Below are 20,316 nucleotides of genomic sequence, written 5' to 3' on the forward strand. Positions count from 1 at the left end.
CTTATGGGCCAAAGCTTGATATTCTGTCAGTTACAATTTCCAAAGAAACTGGGACCACACACAATGCAAATTGAAAGACTATGGTTTGGTTTATAAATTGTGAACAGGTGCCATCTAGTGATATTTTGAGTAAATGCAATATATAGTGGGCATGCTGGAGACAGCTGTTCTCCAAATGAATGCCAGCATCTTATTGTATTATCTTCTAAACAAAGACCATTTATATTATCCTTGTCCGGAACATTATAAACATTTAGCAGTTCTAAAAAATTTCAAAACAGTTGAAGAAATGGCTTTGCCTTTAAAAACTGGGGCCAGTTGTTAACATTGTATGTGGAAGCTTTTAAACAAAATCATACTGTTTCAATACAGAGTTATAATTTATTAGGTTGGCAAAAAGCTCTTACAAGGTCACTTATCACTACTGTCTTTCAAAGATTTCATTATTCCCCACAGCTGTATGTAGAACTGTCAAACCTGTCCTTATATCACAAGCACCCAGTTTAAAGGATGACACATGGTATTGTAATGGAGTTTGTACATTGTTAACCTAATGCATTGACCCTGTGTTGATTAACTACAGCCAATGCAATGTTTGGAAACAACAGAGATTCTATATTCATACTGAGAGGCACCCATAGTAGTGGAAACTCAAATAGGAAAAATACTGGCATACGATACCCAATCCTTCACTCCTTACTTGAAGAAGACTCTCTCTGACTTTCAGGAAGTGATGTCAGTGGTTGTTTTGCCTGAGTAAGGATAACAGGAGATGGCCCATGGGCTAAAGTTCTCAACTTGCTCTAACTCTTTTTTTGATTTATTTTAAAAGTAGTTTAAAGGGCTAGGATCAGCACAAGAAGCCAATAAAAACCCATGTGCAAGGCCTCCAAGGAGGAAAGCCTGAAAGGTGGATGGTTCTCACAAGAGTATAGGAGTTAGCTTTGTTCAAAAACTGTGTAGTTCTGGATGGGGAAGGGACATGGTCAAGGCAGCTGGTTCATTGATTCATTGCACTCCCCAGGTGATTGAACACACATCCCACAGTGGCCTCTAGCTACAGAGCTTCTGTGGAACCTAAAGCTATTTCTCCCTGCCACCACAAATGGAAACCACTACCTGTCTGTCCTCCTTCAAAATAAACCCCTCCTGGGATCAGGTGACTCTGTGAGGTGTAATTAAAATGTTGGCAAATCAGATCCACAAGTTTCCTTTACAGTGTTGTTAATCATGTCTTTTGTTTTTTATGCTTCGTTTTGTTTTTATATAACAGAAGCGACTTTAATGCTTCTTCAATGCTGGGCCATTGCCTGTGGGAGGAAAATCCATGTATTTGTTATGAGCATGTCTGCAGAAGTTGTAGGAAGGATGGATTTACAAAACTTAGGTGATCTAGTTGAGGAATCTAGTACTAAATCATCATGGCTGTCAACTTCGGTATCTTAAGCCTCTATTTCTCTCCAATCAAAGAGCACACACTAACACATTCTAGGTTGCTAGTATAATTTAAAAAAACTATACAAACATGTATAATGGCCATAGAAATAAGAGATTTTATTTGTATGCACTGCAGTCTCGTGATATGTATACATGACAAATTATATTATAACTGTGTTATTTGGGAAACTGTGGTTTTTAGAATGTGTTTGTGACAGGACAGAGTCCACTTGTGTTGCAGATGGACTGAGAGATTTGGACTGTAAAACTTGAAATCATTTAATTACATGTTAGACCCTGACTTCATGTGGAAGAAGTACACTAGATTTGATTACAATGCTGTGAGATACATAACTTAATTTGTGAAGATATGTAACCTCGTTAACCTACAGATAGTCAGGCTTGCTTACTCTGAGTCACGTTAGAAGCCACATTTTTATGTTGATTAAAGAAGAAAATCTGATTACCAAGTCAGTTTGTATACAGTTCATATTATAAAGTTTAGTTACCACCTAAACCTTACATAGCCAGACATGCAGATAAACAAAACACAGATTAAACAGGTCTGAAGGAATATACTTAATGTGAATCTGTGTGCACCTATGTATGAAAGGATTTAAAAAACATTTTATTGATACTGACATTGCCTCATCTCCATCACTACAATAGTACCTTTTCCTACTCTTCTTCCTCCTATCATACCCTGATTGATGGGAGAAAAGCAGTGTAACTACTTACCTTTTCAGTTTTGGAAGATCTATTCCATGTATAGCAACTGTGTTTTCCTCACTGATGATGATATTTAAAAATCTGGATTATATGGGCCTATTTCTTAGGCTTGCTCTTTTTTAGGCCTTTCCCTGGTCATCTTGACATCAGTGGGGTTTTGCCAGTGGGAGCAGTCTGACACCTTAAATGTAATTTTTTTTTTTTTTTGGTACGTTGTATGTTGAAGTACACCTCTACCTCGATATAATGCTGTCCTCGGGAGCCAAAAAATCTTACTGCGTTATATGGAACTTGCTTTGATCCACCAGAGTGCGCAGACCAGCCCCCCCGGAGCACTGCTTTACCACGTTATATCCGAATTCGTGTTATATGGGGTCACGTTATATGGGGGTGGAGGTGTATGTTGATAACTAGAGTCTATGCCTTAAGACTGATGCAAGCAACCAAAAGGGGTCTGCTTTCTGTAGTACATCATTTTCTTTTTTGGTAGCATTAATTGTGGTCACTCTCCATTTTTCCTTAGAGTTTTGCATGTTTAAAACAACTTAAAGCAGTATCTGCAAGTGTTACACCTCTTGGGGTGAGAGGTCAAAACATAGATAATGTTTGCCACAATCCTCCTCCTCCTGTGCCCCTTCTCAAAAACAAAAAAGGTGAGGAGAAAGGAGAAATCTAAGCCACTTTCCAACTCCTCTGGATATGTTTTTGTCTATTTTTTTAAAAAGGAGAACTGCCAAACTATGCCAGCCTGTGGCAGTGTTTTTCAGCATTTCCTTTGCTTCTGCCGCACTTAAAGCTTAAGCCTTGTTACTAATTGGAATACTTGGGTAAATTCCTGAATTCACTGTGCAGTAGTTCAAATACTGAAAGTTTTACAGTATTAACAACAATCCTTTATCTCTTCCTACAGTGGTGAGTCGTAGAACTAATTATGACTCACTGCTGAGCTGTAGAATTAATATTTCATTGTATATAAAACTTATTTTAAACATGATATATTGCTACCAACCTTTCCAAATTGCTAAGAACTTGGGAGCTTTGAGTAAGTCAATAAATTCAGTTTCTCACAAGCATTAAAATTCACCCCTCAATTTGAAAGGAAAATTACCTCAAAATAAAACTTTAAAAGTGCAATTCACCCCAAAATAATCCCCTCCTCTGCTTTCTTGTTCATGGAGGATTCTTGTAGATTCTAGGATTCTTTGTTCATTAGCTCTTAAAGGAGATTACTGAAGTTGCCAGTAAATGGCTAATGTCTTTGGTGATCTCAGTCAGGCTGTCACAGAGTTGTTTCATGCTTGGGCTGAAAGGCCTGTTGACCTTTTTAGAAACGCCACACATAGTTATTGTTGTAGTTTCCTCTGTTCTTATACAAAGGAGCAAGGGAGGACGCAGGAAAGAAAGGAAAAGGAAATGCAGTTGTACCTAGTATTTAATCAACCAATGGAATTTGCTGGCATACAAGCTCATCAGTATGAATACAGTGGCTGGAGACAGAGCCTTTTACCTCTAGGCGACTGGTTCAAAGGCCTAAGTCAGTGGTAGCTTAAAGTTACCCAGTGAAGGTTTTCTGTGGCCTGTGTGCAATTAGTTTGGTTTGAATTCAGTTCCTAGTGGATGGCTGTTACCATTACCACAATGGATACTTAATGGCACCCTATTTGGCAGCCTTAGCAAAGAGGCCAAAGTCTTGTCTTCGTAGCCATTTCCTCTCAGATCTCCCCATTTTCCACATTGTTCCCCTTCAGTCCATCCAAAAGACAGCTGCTAAAATAAATTTTTCATCCATCCACCACCTCATCTGTCAGACTGCCTGTGAATCCTTCCTCTGGCACCCTGTTGCGTGCTGTATCTGGTTTAAACTTCCCAGCCTCACCTTCAGAGTTCAACTCAGCTTTGCCCAGGCTGCACCTTGGATCTTGTTTCTTTTCTTGTCCCGCTGATCCCTTTGTTTCTCTAGTGATGACATCCTAACCATCCCATTGTTTCTTCTGATGTGTCTTTGCTCGTTCATTCTGTGCTCCATGGAATCCCAGTGCGCTTGTCACTGCCTGCCTTCTCATTCAAATTCTTCTAAAGACTAGCTTCTTCTGTGAGGCCTGCAAACATTGAGCTGCATCAAGCAACTGCCTTCTCCATCTCAGCGTTACAAAACTGGGGAACAGCTGTCAGCAATAAGACTTTTAGAAAATGTAACATTCCACGTTAACACTTTGCTCTGGTGTTACTATGCCTTTCTTAGACTATAGGGCAGGGGTTCTCAAACTGGGGGTCAGGATTCCTTGGAGTCATGAGGTTACTATAGGAGGGATCATGAGCTGTCAGCCCCCACCCCAGACTCCACTTTGCATCCAGCATTTATAATGATGTTAAATATATTAAAATGTGTTTTTAATTTGTATGGGGGGATCAGACTCAGAGACTTGCTAAGTGAAAGGGGTTACCAGTACAAAAGTTTGAGCATCACTGCCAGAGGGTATGTCCACACTGCAGTCAGAGGTGAGATTGCAGCATGTGTAGACATACCTGAACTGTCTTTGATTAGCTAGCTCTTAGCGTGGCAGCATGGGTTAGGTACTCAAGTACATACCCAGGGTCCTGGGCCTGTGCTGCCGCAGCCTCACTGCTATTGTTATTCAGCTAGCTAGATCTAGCTATGATTGCCCTATAGACATACCCAGTGAGTGCCTCAGGGGCAGGATCTGTATTAGTTTGCTTAGCGCTGTACAAGACACAAGACACAAACAGTTCTTAACAAATAGTAACACTAATTCAGTCAGCATGCAGCCTGAAATACAGCTTTTACACCTATTGGTTCTTCTTGCTCAAAGTTGAGATACATTTGGTGAGGCCGTGTGGAACGTCTGTGTTGTCTCGTGGATAAAGGACTTGTTTTTCCAGGTTTCTTAACCTGGTATCTTTCACCAAAACCAAGCTCACTTACATCCTATTTTGTATAAGTTTGGGCTGTATTGTGCTCTGTGCAGGAAAAATGTGTGCATGACCATGACCCAGGAAGCTTGACACTATCTTCAGCAGGGATAGCTCAGCCCATGGGGTCCTAAAAGCAAGAATGTAGAAAATTGTAGTTTGAATTCTCCCCTACTTCTTGCGTCATCTTCTGTTTCTGGGCTTCCTTTTTTCTCCTCTTTGGCCAGGGATTTGGCTCCTTTTTAGTGTGGTTACTGACCTCCCCATTCCCATTCTTTAGTATTTCTTAACTCATTCTTCCAGTTGCTGCCATGCTTTTGCTCTTTGGAGACTCACTTAGAGCTACCTGAAGGATTTACATTTTTAGAGATGCTTTTTAACATGAATTGTCAGTTCATCTTATTGCTTTGATCCTCTTCAGTCATTACACTCCATCGTGGTGCTGCATTGACTGTGGATATGATCCTCTGTCCTAAAATGGCTGTTATGTCTTGTACCCTGTGGATCCTACAACCAATATTGCTCTTGCTTGTTATATTTGTCTCCAAAAGTCTGCCATCTTTGCCATCCACCAGCTGCCCTGTCATGGTTCTGGCTGCCTTGGTTCCTTTCCTGTCAAAGCCCCTTATTTCCAGCCAGAAAAGAAGCAGAAATAATGGTCTTGAGAACCTTTGGCAGCATGCCTCCTCCTTCCCTCTAAAGTGGTTTAGTTTGGTCAATTCTATAATGCCCTTGGCTTCTGGTAGCAAGAATTAAGCATTTTATCAGTCTTTCCACACTCCTGGCTTGGAAAGCCTCATTAATTTAATAATACACCTCTACCCCGATATAATGCTGTCGTCGGAATACATAAAATCTGACTGTGTTATAGGTGAAACCGCGTTATATCGAACTTGTTTTGGTCCACTGGAGTGCGCATCCCCCCTCCGAGCACTGCTTTACCTCGTTATATCTGAAATTCATGTTATATCGGGTAGAGGTGTACATTGTAAGAAAGGAAAACAGGTGGTGGTGAAGTAGCCAAGATTTTGGCATGTCTGAGCGTTGGCACCACGAAGATTTACCAGTGTTTGGTTCTCTATTTGGAGTGCCTACACAGGCAGGCTGCACTTGTTAAAACAAAAATTGAGTCATCATTTTCCATCTCCACTGTAAACATTTTTTATGCATCTACACAAACTGGATTTTTCTTTCCATGCCTGAATTATAAAACCAAACCAAATCCTGCCACTAATTTACTTATGCTGCTGTGTTATTGATCCTATGCCCTTTCATTCTCCTCATTTGCACCAAAGCTAATGAGCAGGGCCAAACACAAAGGCATACCTAGCTGCTGCACAATGGAGAAGTATTGTGCTTAAGTTTGGGATCAGCTTCATAATTTTATATGGTATTTCTGGTAGCTGTGGAATTGCCTCTAAACTATATTAGGGTCAGATTGCTGTGGTCTTGCCTAATCACTTTTATTTTTAAAGGGCATTAACTTATTTGCCTGACCATGTGGTATATTGATATCCTGTACATGTTCTTACAGTGTCTGTGATCAGGAAAATTTAAGGCAATGCCAAGTCTTACAGTTTTATTTTGTCTAGCTAAATATCTAAGAGTATATTTGTATTCGTGATGTATATATGTAGTCCTACTGTATCTCTGTTTTGCCCACGGTTGTTATATTTATTGTTTACTTGTTAAGCACCTTCACTGGGCTCAGGACTGTGGAAGAGATAGGAGAAATGGTACATGCCATGGGGAGCTTACAGTTTATATTGACAATGTGCCTCAGCTCTGACCTGGAGGGACACATCTAAGGGTGAGATGTAGTTAAGATTCCATACTCATTGAGTCCTTGAGCTGTTCTCTGAGATGTCAACAAGGTGTCAATTAGTATCAGCTGTAGTGGTGGTTTCTGCCCTGAGTTTACTCTAGGGATCAGGGAAGGTTGGTCTGAAGTTAAGGGCCAGGACTAAAAGTCAGGAATGTTGGTGGATAAGTCACTTAATCTCTCTGTGCCTCACTTTTCACCATGTGTCACCTAGTGCAATTGAGAGGGCACTGTTGGTGAGGAGCTCCCATACTATAATAGTAAGTCATAGATATTTCTATCAATAAATACACAGATCACTCAGCTGCTGCCACGTGATGATTCTAATTCATCACTTACCCTAGACTAGTGGCAGAGTTGAAAGGGCTGGTATCTCATTACCAGTTCTCTGAGCCGTCCATTTCCCCAACTACATGGATTTTCTAAGCATCATGGTTTAAAAACATAATTGAAGGCATGGACACAGATACTCCATAAAAATAAAAACATAGAGATTCCTGCACTCTATGGGGGCAGTGTAGCCAGCTGTGGCCACCTCACCATTCAACCTGAGTAACACACTCAGCTATAACTAGTGAACATAAAACTCTACCCAGCCTCTCTGCTGGACACAGTACCAGCAATTTCTAGGACACAGAACCCCAGAACACACTACTTTGAAAATGGGAGGCTCTGGAACATTGGTTCTCAACCTATTTACCATTTTGGGCCCCATCCAATACTACCTTTATGGCCCTGAGAGTGTTACATGGGTCACAGCTTAGTGCTGATTAGGTTGAGAACCACTGCTCTCGGGCCTCAGCACAAAGTTTGCCAGACTGGATGAGGCCCTTTGGATGGGTCTTTGAAGGTGACGGTAATAAGGAAGCTATTATGTGGGGGGAGAGTAGAGCTTACTGTATGTAGGGTTTCTCCTGAAAGCCTCTGGAGTTTTGTCTTTGGAAGCCTGAAAGGTCAGTCCCCTAGATAGCTTAGTAAAATATTCCATAAGGAAATGTATATACAAATATCCATCAACACACACAGTCAACACCATATCCATTTCTTTACTCCTCTTGGTACTTTGGCATCATCCTCTCTCTTCAGTCTGCCGAATTTTACACCCACGTTTAATTGCAAAGTGGGTGTAAAATTCTTTACAAATTATCTTATTATGCCTGAAAAGCAGATCAGCCTGGTACCATTTATGTTGACAGTTAATTGTGCCACAACATTGGATGCCAGTTTCAGGATCCTTTTACAAAGGTGACCCGTTAAGTGTGACATAACTAAAGTGTTATGTCTATGCAGAGTAATCTGTGGTCTTACTGAGCTAGGGAATACCTTGTGGAAGGGGTTCTTTTGTATGGTGTAATATAACTGATCTCATTTTACCTTAGAATGGCAAGTTTGAATTAAATATTTGTTATCAATGTTTTCTAATCAGTTCTGAGGCCTTTCAGATTTTTCCAAGATGCAAGCCTCATACACCTAGCATCTCTGAAAAAAAAAAATCTCCATGTGCAGCCTAGAATTGAACAAACTTTATTGAATTAGTCTGCTGGTTGCCTGTTCATGTTTTTTGCTGCCCAGATTGTAAGAGCTCAGTAGGTTTTGTTTTCACAAGCAGCAGGTGTCCTCCCAGATAATGCTGGAGTGATTAGTCAGATTCAGAATCAAAAACGTTATGCGTTGTGAATTCCGTTGGCATTTTCTCATTCATCTTGTGGAATGTTTCACAGTTCTGTTGAGAAAGTGAAGTGAACAATATAATGGGTCGTTTAGCCATTCATGTACTGGGGCTATGGTTACCACAGAACCTGGGCAATATTTAGTGTTTTGACAGCAAGAATAAAAAGTGCAGTTTGTGGGTGAAGCTTGAAGTTGCAGAGTATAAAACAATAAAATAAAACAAATGGCCCTTTAGAATAAATTTTGTGTTATCCTTCAGAGAGTGGGGGGAAATTATGAAAAAAAATGTTCAAGAAACACAACTTGAAATAATGTGGTCCTAATAAATGTGGAATTCAGAGCTCCAAGCATCATTCATTTAATCCTCATGGCAAGTGTGATAGTACAACCTACTTTGAGATGGGAAGAGTAGAAATAAGGAAGCTAAATTGTGTCATAGAAAGATTTCAAAAAGACTTCAGATTGTATTGTGCAGATAACTATTCTCTCTCCCTCCGCCCCACCCAAGAAATGTCGATGCAAAACATGTATTTCTTTTTTTTCTATACCTGTAGAAGCATTGGTTTTGTTTGTCCAGGCCCTTTACAAGAAGTTTTCAGGTTAAAGTGGCCAGTAATTTTCATGTCTTCTTGAACTGAAGTTTTCAATCATGAGTTTAAAAAGTAAATAAGAAGTCAGTTCAGGAAATCTAATGAGTAAACAGTCCAAGGTGCCACTGGAGACCATAAACAATCAGTAAAACAAGAATTAAAAGGCAGCAAGTTTGCAAGAATATGCTCAAAAATAATATTATCCTAATGTGTTTATGCTAAGAAATATAAAAGAAATGTACTCATTACCCATGTCTCCACATTTACTACAAATAAAAACACTTGTATTTTAACTAATCTTTGGCTGTAACAAAAACTAAAAGACATTCTTCAAATGCTCAACTACTGTAGTAAAACACAGAGGCAACATCCCCAACCGATAGCCCCAGCTAGAGATAAATCAATGAAATGTAATAAGGATGTATTAAGTATTAATGTAATAAGTATGATGTAAAATAGAAAGTCCTTCTTCACAGCTAGATAATCAGGGAATACGTAGCTGAGTAGAACAGTTGGAACTTGTTCTTAGATTCCTGAGCTCTGAATCCTCAGAGTGTTATTTCAGTTTACGTTGCCGTCACTCCATGAAAAGGAGTGCATTAGTGAGTCAAGTGTGCTGAAGCAGACTGACCAAACTGTGTATCAGTAAATCTGATCTCAAGAATCTCAAGAACTATGGTCAATATATGCAGTATAAAGACTTAACCGCCAAAAAAGTTAGCCATTAAGTGTCACTTCCAAAATTAGTACAAGAAGGTAGTGAGGGTAGGTGAGGGGTTGGTTAATCCTGTCCCTTGTACAGCTCAATACTACCCTATTAACTGCTAGTATAGTCATTTCAGCAGTGTGTGAGGACTCCAGTTTAGTCCTTGTAAGTCTGTGTCCCTATATAAGGGTAAGTTCAAACTTTGCCCCCATAAAGGGTCAGTTGCCTCCCATGTGGCTAGGAATGGCACTGTGGTGCCCTACCTCAGTTTCCCCTCTTTGGGGCTCTATAAATAAACTCCACCAGTCCAGAGTCCTTAAAACATTTCCCTTATGGTCTAATTTATTTATGTAATCATTTATATATTATTCATAACAACGTTTAGTCATGGGGCTTCTCCCCTTCACCTAGAAAAGAGTCCTTTTCTCTCCTGGGCCCCTCCCCAGCCTTCCCACCTGGAGTCTTTTCCCCCCTGGCGTCTCAGTCAATCCTGGGGATTCTCCCCTTTTCTCAGGAGAAAGATCCAAGCCTTCCAGCCTCACTCTGGTTCTACCCTGCTTTTGGCAGGCCGTTCCTGGCCTTACCTGGCTGGAGTCTTTTAGTCCCAGAATTCTCAGAGTCTCCTGCAGGCTTCTGTTTTCCGCAGCCTAAGTCCTGCCCACTGGGGTGGGCACCAGGCTCAACAGCAGCTGTCCCTCGTCGCAGTAGTCCGGAAGCATGCAAAACACTAAGGCTGGTGCTTGCCCCGGTGGGCAGGGCTGGGGGCAGTATAGCTACGCTGAAGAAGCTGCCCATGTGGGATGCTGGCTCTTGCAAGTGGTGGCCAGATGTGTGGCTGCTTTTACTGCTGCCGTTCCCGGTAGAGCCCTGCAGCTCCTTGAATGTCTACTTTATATCCATGGATATAAATTTGATATCTGCGCAGGGCTCTACTGGTAATAGATGTCTGTCTGACTACACTTTGGCCACAACTGGATCAGATATTTGGGTCCAAAAAACTTACTTTGAAATTGCACAACTTCAGTAACCTACACCTTTTACTGTTGGAAGCAATGGTGTAGTCCGAGTTCAAAAGTTGGTCTACCAGTTTATTATTAAAGAGAATCCGAAAAAGTGAAGAGCAGTTCTGGAAGCACGTTTAAAAGAGTTTATAAATATTTTTGAAGTTTTAGCAGCATCTCAACAACAAGGAATAGGGGTTATATTTATGCAAATTAAACACACATGCGCACATATGATATTCTTGAAATATGTTGCCTCTTAGAGTTTTAAAAAAAAATGTAATAATTCTGAGGAGAAAACTTATGTCACTGTCTGAAGTTACAACTTTCCCTTGCAAACTGTCCTACATTTTGTTTTGGAAATGAGAGGCCATTGTATTTAAGCTCAAGTAGATATTGAGTAGGCCTTAACAGATGTATCTTTTTACATCACTGTAGCTTTTTTCCCCTCAGTACCATGATGTCTCGTTCTCTTTTTCCTCTGCCTTCCCTGGCCCTAGAGAAAGAAGAAAATAGGAAAGAAAAGCCACATTTTGCATTCTACCCAGTGCAATACTGTCTCCCACCCCCCTGCCAGTATGCTAGAGAGGGCTGTGGTCTGATATCATTGCTAGAAAGACAAGTGAGGTACTGAGGAGCTACCTCTTCTGCTTGCGCCCACTCACTAATAATGGTTGCATTTAAGCTCTGAAAGAGAGGATAGCAAAGGAGAGGTTAGAGATGGTACAAACAGGAAGAGAAGGCAGATACTCTGCAGGTGAGAACAGCACCCTCTGCAACAGGAAACACATTTACGTTAAGAAAACACATCCCTGATGACAGCCTAGTCAAACCTGCGGGACAAACCTACTGCTAAGCAGGATCATGGGACCCAAATGGCAGATTGTCTTATGCTCTATCAGAAAGCAAGTCTGATGATGTATTGGGTAAATATGCATGAAAAGATCAGAATTAGTCTATACCTGTTTTAGCATCTGTCTCCAATGCAGTTCTGGTCTGTGGATAATAACCTTTTAAGATTTTTTACTTGTTTTGCAGAGAGATGGGAAAGGCCTAGCAGGCCATCCAGTATATCTGCCTGCCTAAACTGTTAACATATCCCATTTTAGCCATCAGTTAGCCAAGCTATATGTACTTAACTCTTTTAATCTTTCTTCTTAAGTCCTTTCCCCCAGCCCTCTAATTATTTTGTTGTGGTTCTCTGAACTCCCTCCAGATTGTCAGTATTTATTAGTAGACTGCTGTCCAGTACTGTGTACAATATTCCATGTACAGTAACTAGAGTGATGTAGAAAAGGATAATTGTGCCATCCTGTCCCAAGATGTGATGCATCTGTGTTTGCAGCCCAAAATTGTCTTCACTTTTTTGCTGCCATATCCCATTCTATTATATTCTACTTTTGGGATTACAATGAGCCCATCACTATGATATCTACATGTTGGGGTAATGCGTTAAGCAACATTACTAAATTGTCACATGCAGCACCTTCTGCCTAGGGGGAAAATATTTTTTGTGCTTGTTATCAGATGCTGTTATTTGTGAAGGCTAGGCTGAAGAAATGTTTGTTACAAACTCATGTCTAAGTTGGGGTCCACTGTTACATCTACCTATTTCAACATCAGTGCTTTCCAGATTTGTCCCTTCCACTGGCCATCTGGTTTTTGAGGAATTTTCCCTCACATGTCTTAGCTTGCATTTTTTTCTGAGATGAATCTCATTTTATTAATTTCAGCCAATGTTTTTATTCTCTCTCAGTCCATTGCTTTATTTCCCTGTTTGCATTGGTTTTTACAACCAAATTTTAAAACAATTTACTGAGGGTTGTGGTGGATTCTCCATCACTGCCAGTTTTTAAAGCCAATATTGGATGTTTTCCTAAAAGATCTACTCGTGGAATTAATATGGTGAAATTCTATGTCCTGTGTTATACAACAGGTCAGACTAGATGATCACAGTGGTCCCTTCTGGCTTTGGAAACTAAGACTCTATGAAAAAAATGAATGTAACCTGAAAATTTAATTTAACGTATTGTTTAGTTCCACTTCTGGATACTTGGCCTTTTATCATTATCATTTGTCTTCAGCCAAATTTCAAATTATGTGATAGTGTTCATATCCAAGTGAGACTCTGTATCAGATGCTTTACTAAAATCTAAATACATTACATTTACCTCTTTTCCTTCATCCCCAAATTTTGAAATGCTATCCAAAAAAGCAGTCAAATTTATCTAACTAGTTCAGTTCTTTAGAAACACGTGCTTAATATTGATCATGGTTTCATTATCTTCAGATTTTTAGCCTGCTTTCGAAGGCATTTTACAAGAAACCCTATGAGTTAAAACAGATGTACAACCCATTCTGAATTTTGGTTTGGTGGGGGGCAGAGTTAGGGAGGGAATAAGGAGTGTGTGTGTCTGATTTCCATCTACTTGTGTAGGATGCATAATGGAGCATAGGCAATGGCAATTATAAATGATATATTCCTGGAGAACCATTCTAATCCCAGAGTGTTCTTATACTGCTAGACCTTGAATTCCCATAAAGATAAGTGTTTCATGCATTCCTGCTTTACTCTCCAGTGGTCTGTGACGTCATCAATATTTAAAATTGTGCCTAAGCTGAGGGCATGAGATAATATCCGCAGCCACCTACCAGCTGCTCCATACAGAATTCTTTCTCTCCGGGTGCTGGCCAGCTAACAATGACAGACAAAATTGTAGCACTCATGTGATGCTTTGTAGTGCAAAAAGTCCTTTTAGGTACAGCAGATGAGATAGTTCAAGTTTACCTAAGAAAGAATGACTTAAGATAAAAATGAGAGAGAGGTTGGTGGAGGGAAAAAAGAAAAAGAAGGACTGCTGTGCCAGGAAATGTTTCTATGGCAAATGTGAAATATAGTCCCTCAGGATCATCCCAAAGGCATCCCATTCATGGCTTTTTGCTTTGACCAGGCCATAATAAAATCTCAAACATTTCTTGTGACAGTTATGCCTGTGTTGCACTGACTAAAGTAATATTTCATACCAGTAATTTAAGGAGATAGTTAGTATCCTGTTTCAGTTGAGGTGGAGGGCTGGGGAGCAGGCAAAAATACTAAATTTTTGTTTTACAGCTGTTACTAGATCAAATACTGCCTTCTATATACCTATGTGCAGAGGAAGAATAGGCTATGATTCACTTCTGATTGGTTATGTGTGTTTGTGGGGTTGCAGTTTAATCTGAATATTAGTAGCTGAAGAGCCAGTGAGAGGATTAGAACAATGGCACAGCTGTGTTTTGCTTCACACTGACCTGAAGTATCATTTGGACCTACATGTGAATAGTGGCAAAACATTGTCTATATATGGCATAGATTTTGGCTTATGGTTTATGGAAATGCTCCTGAGCCAACCTGTTAAAATTGCTGCTGGTATTTTGCCTAAAGCATCCATCCATCCTGCATATTGAGGACATCCCTTATGCAGTGTGGAATCTCAGTTAAATTGTATCCAAAAAGAAGCTACAAAGACCAGTTGAATGCAATGCATTGTACTCATCTTGAAAAAAAATCATACATCATAAAGCACTGTGTGCTGGCATGCCTTGTTTTACCTCTGCATAATAAACCTCTGGAACTCATTGCCACAACATATTATCGAGGCCAAGAGCTTAGCAGCATTTTTAAAAAATGTAGACAGTTATATGAATAACAACATTCACAGTTTTATTAGTTAGGGTTAAAATGGATGAGTGATATGAATCATCCTGCTTCCAGGCATAGACCAACCTCTAGCTGTCTGGGATCAGGAAGAAATTTTACCAATGGGTAGAGTATTCTGTAATTGTCCATTATGGGGTTTTTTTTGCATCTTCTTCTTAAGCTGCTTTTACCAGCCAATGCCAGAGAAAGGATTCTGGATCAGACGAGCCACGACTATGATGTGATATGCCAGTTACTAGATCCTAAAAATAAGCTTTGTCCTGGATTTTTCATAGTTATACTTTATTTTCAGGCTTAAAAAATAATCAGACTCCTCCTTTCTGGTTCTCTCTCTGATAAACACACCTTTTCTTTTTGTGTATCTCCTTTTGTGGTCTTTTTGCTCCTCGCCTGTGCACTTTCCTGATCACCTCTCCCATGACAATGCCGAATAAGCAGGCCTTCTCTGATTGCCAGTGATTGATGGCAAGAGTGGCTTCCTGGAGTACTGAAATTTTCATGTCAAGCAAAGTGCCTTCTTCTGAATGGGATGTATTCAAAGGCTGGTGAACACTGAACTGTGGGTCCAGTTGAGCTGACCTAGTTTGCAGGATTATAGAGACATCTTGTGAGTTAGTGGGATTCTTTTAGCGAAAACATGAATAATTGGAATGTTTAGGAGAAGCTCTTCAGTAGTGTTGTGGAGCTATGACCTTTTACAGCAGCTGAGGATCTACCCCTTGGAGTCTTCTCTTTACCTCCTGGTCTACCATACTGTATGCCAAAGAATACTTCCCACCTGAGGTGCTGACCTAACAACTGTGCATTAGTTAGTGTGTAAATGATTTAATATATTTCTTCATTCTGCGCTGCATTTCTCACACAGGCAATCCTCTTTCCCTGGTAGCTAAGCTGCACTAGTGTGGGTAGAAAGATAAGCAGCCTACTCCAGAGCTCCCATCCCTGTGTCTGTACCTTTTGTTGTTAGGTGGTTTGGAAGAGCTACCTTTTCCTCTTGTTCCCAGGCTCCTTATGGTTTCCCAAATCCAGTCCTACATTGAGTATATCACTACTCCAAAGCTAGTTCAACTCCATAACCTTTGCTGGCATATCCAGGTGTACAAGTTGTGCCAAAGTGAGATCAAATCCAAAAAATATCAGATGAGCACAGAGCTTTGCAGGAGTAATGGGTTTCTATTTCATGTGTCCATTTAGCATCCTAATCCGTTTCAGATTCAGTGGCAGGTAGTGTTTCCCAACTCCACAGTCCCATCGAGCAACAGTTCCACAGTTTGTCTTGAACCCCTTACTTACTGTATGTTGCTCTCAACTTGTCCATTAGGCTGGTGCAGTCTCTATTGATTATCGCTACAATTGAATGTTTTATTATTTACTTTAATTTATTATTTAGCATGTTGGTCAAAGGACCTCGCTATTTGGAAGCCCAAGATCTAGTTCACAAATATTGGACAGATGTGCTTTGAAAATAACACAGATGTGCAGTGTCAAATTACATTCCTGCAGCAGTGTCTTTGTTTCAAATTATACGTTTAGCTGGTTGTGGTGTTCATGTGCTTTCAGAAGGTCTTCCTCCCTCTAAGACAGGAAAAACAAGTTTTTTTCTAGATTTCATTCCTTTGAGAATTTGAAAGAAAAATGATCTTAACAGAGTGAGCATTCAACCTTTATAAGATTGCAAATCTATGGGTTATTTTTAACCTAATTACACTGAATTAACAAAAGCTTAAGACTTTTTGCCTGAATTAAAGCTGGGGCTAAATAGACTTTATTTGCAGTGAAACTTCAGCCTAAAACATACTTTTTACATTGTGCAAGTTTAGAATAATGCCTATGGCGCCAATGTTATATTAAACAACAGTGCTTGATTTTCTAAAACATTGGCTTTTATGAGTTGATGTGAGAGGATGTGCAACTATAGAACAGCTCACTCATTCTCCATCTTTACTACTCCCCCAGTTATGGTGATCACTTTGGATTGTTGACATTTTAGATGGAACATGGTCCCCTCACGCTTGCATAACAGTGGCTCATTAACTCCATGTTAATTGAAACTGAAAGTTTGTCAGATGACTCAATTCTGTTACATGTTAAATGGATTCAGTGAAGTAAGCATTACTGCTGTGATGAAAACCTCTGTGGAATTGATTGTGAACTGATCTGGAGGGATTCAAAGACTTCAGTAGCTCTTAAAGATAAGCATTTTGAGAACTATTGGAGTTTAGGAACATTCTAAGTAATCTAAATTGTACTGTTTTTCCCCCGAACTTCTATAAAATCTACCAACTATGTTCCATTTCTGAACTATATCTTAGATAAAATATTACTTTCGTTGCATGTCTGAGGATGGGAAGAAGGATGGAAAAAAGGAAAGAGAAAACAGAAAATTGGAAATCCTGTTTTAGTTAGATTCTTTTAGGCATCCATACCAATCAGCAAATTCAGCAATCACAAGCATACGTAAAATTCAACACAAACATAAAACTATGTTAAAATAAAGTTGCATTTGCTTTTAAACTAACAAAAACCAGGAAATTCAGAATTTAGGCTGTCTTTACCTCATCCTATTATACCTGTGTATTGCAAAGTCTTTGTTAAAAGAAGGATTTATGGTATATGCCATATGTGCTGCAGTACTTATGTGAGACCTTTATATGCTAGGTTTCAGTGTGGAAACGGTTTTTTTGTCTGAGTTATAAACCCTTTGAAAATAGAGGCTTGTAATGGAAACAGTGACAGACCTTTAACTAGTTCAGTCTTATCTGGCTCCATTATCTTTATTTTTGTTAAAGCATTAAATGGCTGCATATTTGTTTATCTTTCTCTCACTCTCTGAATTTTAACAAGTTTGGATTATCAAATTGTTCTTCCTTGTAAAATGTCATGAACATGCATCATTAGATAGTTTATCCAAACTTCAGAGTGATGCTTTCAAAGTAAATTGAGCTATTGTGTCTTAGTACAATGATTTTTTGGTTTTATAATGCATTTAGTTTACAGGACACTAATAACAGAATAACTTCCTAATGTTTGCTCTCCCCGCCCCCACCTCTCTCTGTCTCTCTGTGTCTGTGTATCTTATTTTAATCTTGAATTTGATTTCTTGATTTTGATATAAGTTGGTAATTTTGTTTTTTGATTGTCCTGTTCAGGTAAAAAGCCATATCACTGCAGTTTTTCTGAAGAGGGGGCACCAATGGTAACATCTCAGGTAGAAGAGCTTCCTAAGTTTGGAAGTGACAATGCTAGAGAAAAAGATGCCAATGAATCTAAACCAGAGCTATCAACTTTGGTATCTACCCTGGAAAACAATATCAAACGTCCCTTTCCAAAGTATGAAGTTCAGAGAAATTCTTCAGACTTAAAGATGCCAGCATTTCAACCTAGACAAGAGTTTCCCTGCTCCAGTAGTACTGCTGACTTTGCTTCAGGAGTGGGCCAAACATCTTTAGATGCGGTAGTAGACTTGAAAACCTCATTGGAAAAGCAGGCTAGTCACCCTAAAGAAAATTTCTCAGACTTGTGCAGGGAGCACCCTGTTCTCGAAAAAGGGAGAGAGGCACAAGATATGGTTCCACTAGATTTAAGTGAAAAATCAACGAGGGCTGATTCATGCAATAAGGGTTTTACCTCATCTTTGCAGGCTGATTTGATTGTCCACCCATGTCCTTACTGCAATCATAAGACCTATTACCCTGAAGTCCTGTGGATGCACAAAAAAATTTGGCACAAAGTCAGCTGTAACTCGATGGCTCCACCATGGATTCAACAAAATGGATTCAAGAGTATAAAAAACAACTTGGTTTTTCTGGCAAGAAGTGGACGCACTGGTCCTCCTCCATCCCTTGGTGGTAAAGAATGCCCACCTTTGCCTGTTGCCAGGTTTACACGCACTCAAGTACCAAGTGCGTTGCCAGGATCCAAAAGCAATTCTTCCCCTGTTGGGACAACTACAAAGCCTGGTAGTATGCATCAGTCTAAGGACAGCCATTCGTTTGGCCACTGCGGTCCACGATCCTCAGGTCTTGATGGGTACAGGCAGCCCAAATCAAACCATACCCAGGAGCAGCACAGCATAGCAGCACAACATTCTCAACTTAAAGCTAAATATGAAGTAAACTCCAAACTGATGCAAGCGGGAAGCTTTAGCAGAAGCCTAACATCCACCCAGACAGTCGTCTCAAGGCCCACCTCACAGCCTGCCAACAGTAAACAGGTGGAGAAGTATATGATTCCCCAAGGAAGTGCTGGTTTTCACTCTTCAACTAAGCATTGTGCATCTGACTCCATAAAAGCCAAATTCAACCCACTGCCTCAGTATCACTCTCTGTGTAAAACTGAGCAGTACAGTAAACATGAAGATCCGTCAGTGCCTCAACGGGAATCTCACACCAAGGCTGGGAATGAGATGAGGACATTGGCAAACTGCACAATAGGAGCAAGAGCGAGTCCACTAATGCAGCCTCAGCCTAGCACAGCAGGAGCTTCTCCAACTTTACACTCCATCAAACAAGAACCAGCATCAGAGGGGCACGAGAAACGTTTGGACATTTTTTTTAAGACCTACATTCCAAAGGACCTTGCTTCGTTGTACCAGTCCTGGGGTGCCAATAGCCCTGTGCTGGATCATGCAGGTAAGGCTTCTACATACTTTTTGTTTCGGTTAATAATATTGTTTTCCCATTTTGTCCTTCTACTTGTCCTTCAGGCTACATCTATGCTATGAGCTTAGGGTTGTGATGCTAGCTCTCATCTGAGCAAGCATGCTATAAATAGTAGTGTAGCTGCTGAAGAACAGTCAGTGGCAATGGCGGCACATGCTAGCGGGCCGGTGGTTCAGGCAGGTTTCTACTGGAGTAGCTAGCTTGGTGCTGCCACTGCACTGCAGCTGCACTACTGTTTATAGTTGTGCTAGCTCAGTGAGAGCTATCACGAGAATGTGTACACAAGTTGGGAATCACACCCCTTGCTCGTAATGTACACATAGTTGTAATGTACACATAGATTCTCGTAATGTAGACATAATTGATAACTCTCTTACTCAGAATATTAGCAATATTGAGTGGGTTTGAGTAGATTTCCTCGTGTACAGTAGGATGGTAGATTCCCCTCCCACACACTGTGTGACATTTCTATCACAGGTCAAATGTATTTGTTTCCTCTCAGAGTGTTACCAGTCCTTTGTCCCGCTGCTTCAAGTAGGCTAGAATTACATAGATGTTCTGTCACACTAAGATCCTAGTGATCCGCTGGTCCTGGCACGGATCATAACTTTTCACTTTGGGCAAAATAAACATCCTCTAGGGCTTAATTCCTGATGCTATTTTGGTTATCTTGTTCAGTTTCCTCTCCACACAGTTTTTCCAGGAACTGATAGACATACTTACACATCTTTCTAAACAAAGAATCCTAAGATCTTCATTGTCCATATCTTTCAAAAGAAGATAGTCACTTGGAAACTATTACTATCTTGGGCTGTTTGTATAAATGTGTCTGTCAATTTACTCTGACAGGAAGAGCATATGTATAAATAGCCAATTTAAAGTTCAGAGGCTAATTTGTTTTAATGTAGTTTTACAAGAAGCATTAAAAAAAGTACTGTGAATTTCCTTCCATCTGTTTCTACCCTTCCCCACCCCTCCAAAAAACCACCTATTTTGTTTTGAAACTAATCACCAACGTCTCTTTCTGACTTCCTGCCAGATTTTGCTTATGTCTGTGGAAACTGAAGA

At 40.1% G+C, this 20,316-nt stretch overlaps 1 protein-coding gene across 5 annotated transcripts in view; it reads left to right on the forward strand.

The window, feature by feature from the left end:
* ZNF516 (zinc finger protein 516) overlaps positions 1–20,316 on the forward strand; it is a 155,368-nt gene that overhangs the window by 99,838 nt on the left and 35,214 nt on the right. For all 5 annotated transcript variants that reach the window (XM_075062903.1, XM_075062905.1, XM_075062904.1 and 2 more), the window contains one exon: positions 17,737–19,218. In XM_075062903.1, coding sequence (XP_074919004.1) covers positions 17,737–19,218 — 1,482 coding nt within the window. The remainder of the gene's footprint in view (positions 1–17,736; positions 19,219–20,316) is intronic.

This window comes from Chelonoidis abingdonii, chromosome 2 (genome assembly GCF_003597395.2).
Source record: "Chelonoidis abingdonii isolate Lonesome George chromosome 2, CheloAbing_2.0, whole genome shotgun sequence".
Classification (NCBI taxonomy): Eukaryota; Metazoa; Chordata; order Testudines; family Testudinidae; genus Chelonoidis; species Chelonoidis abingdonii.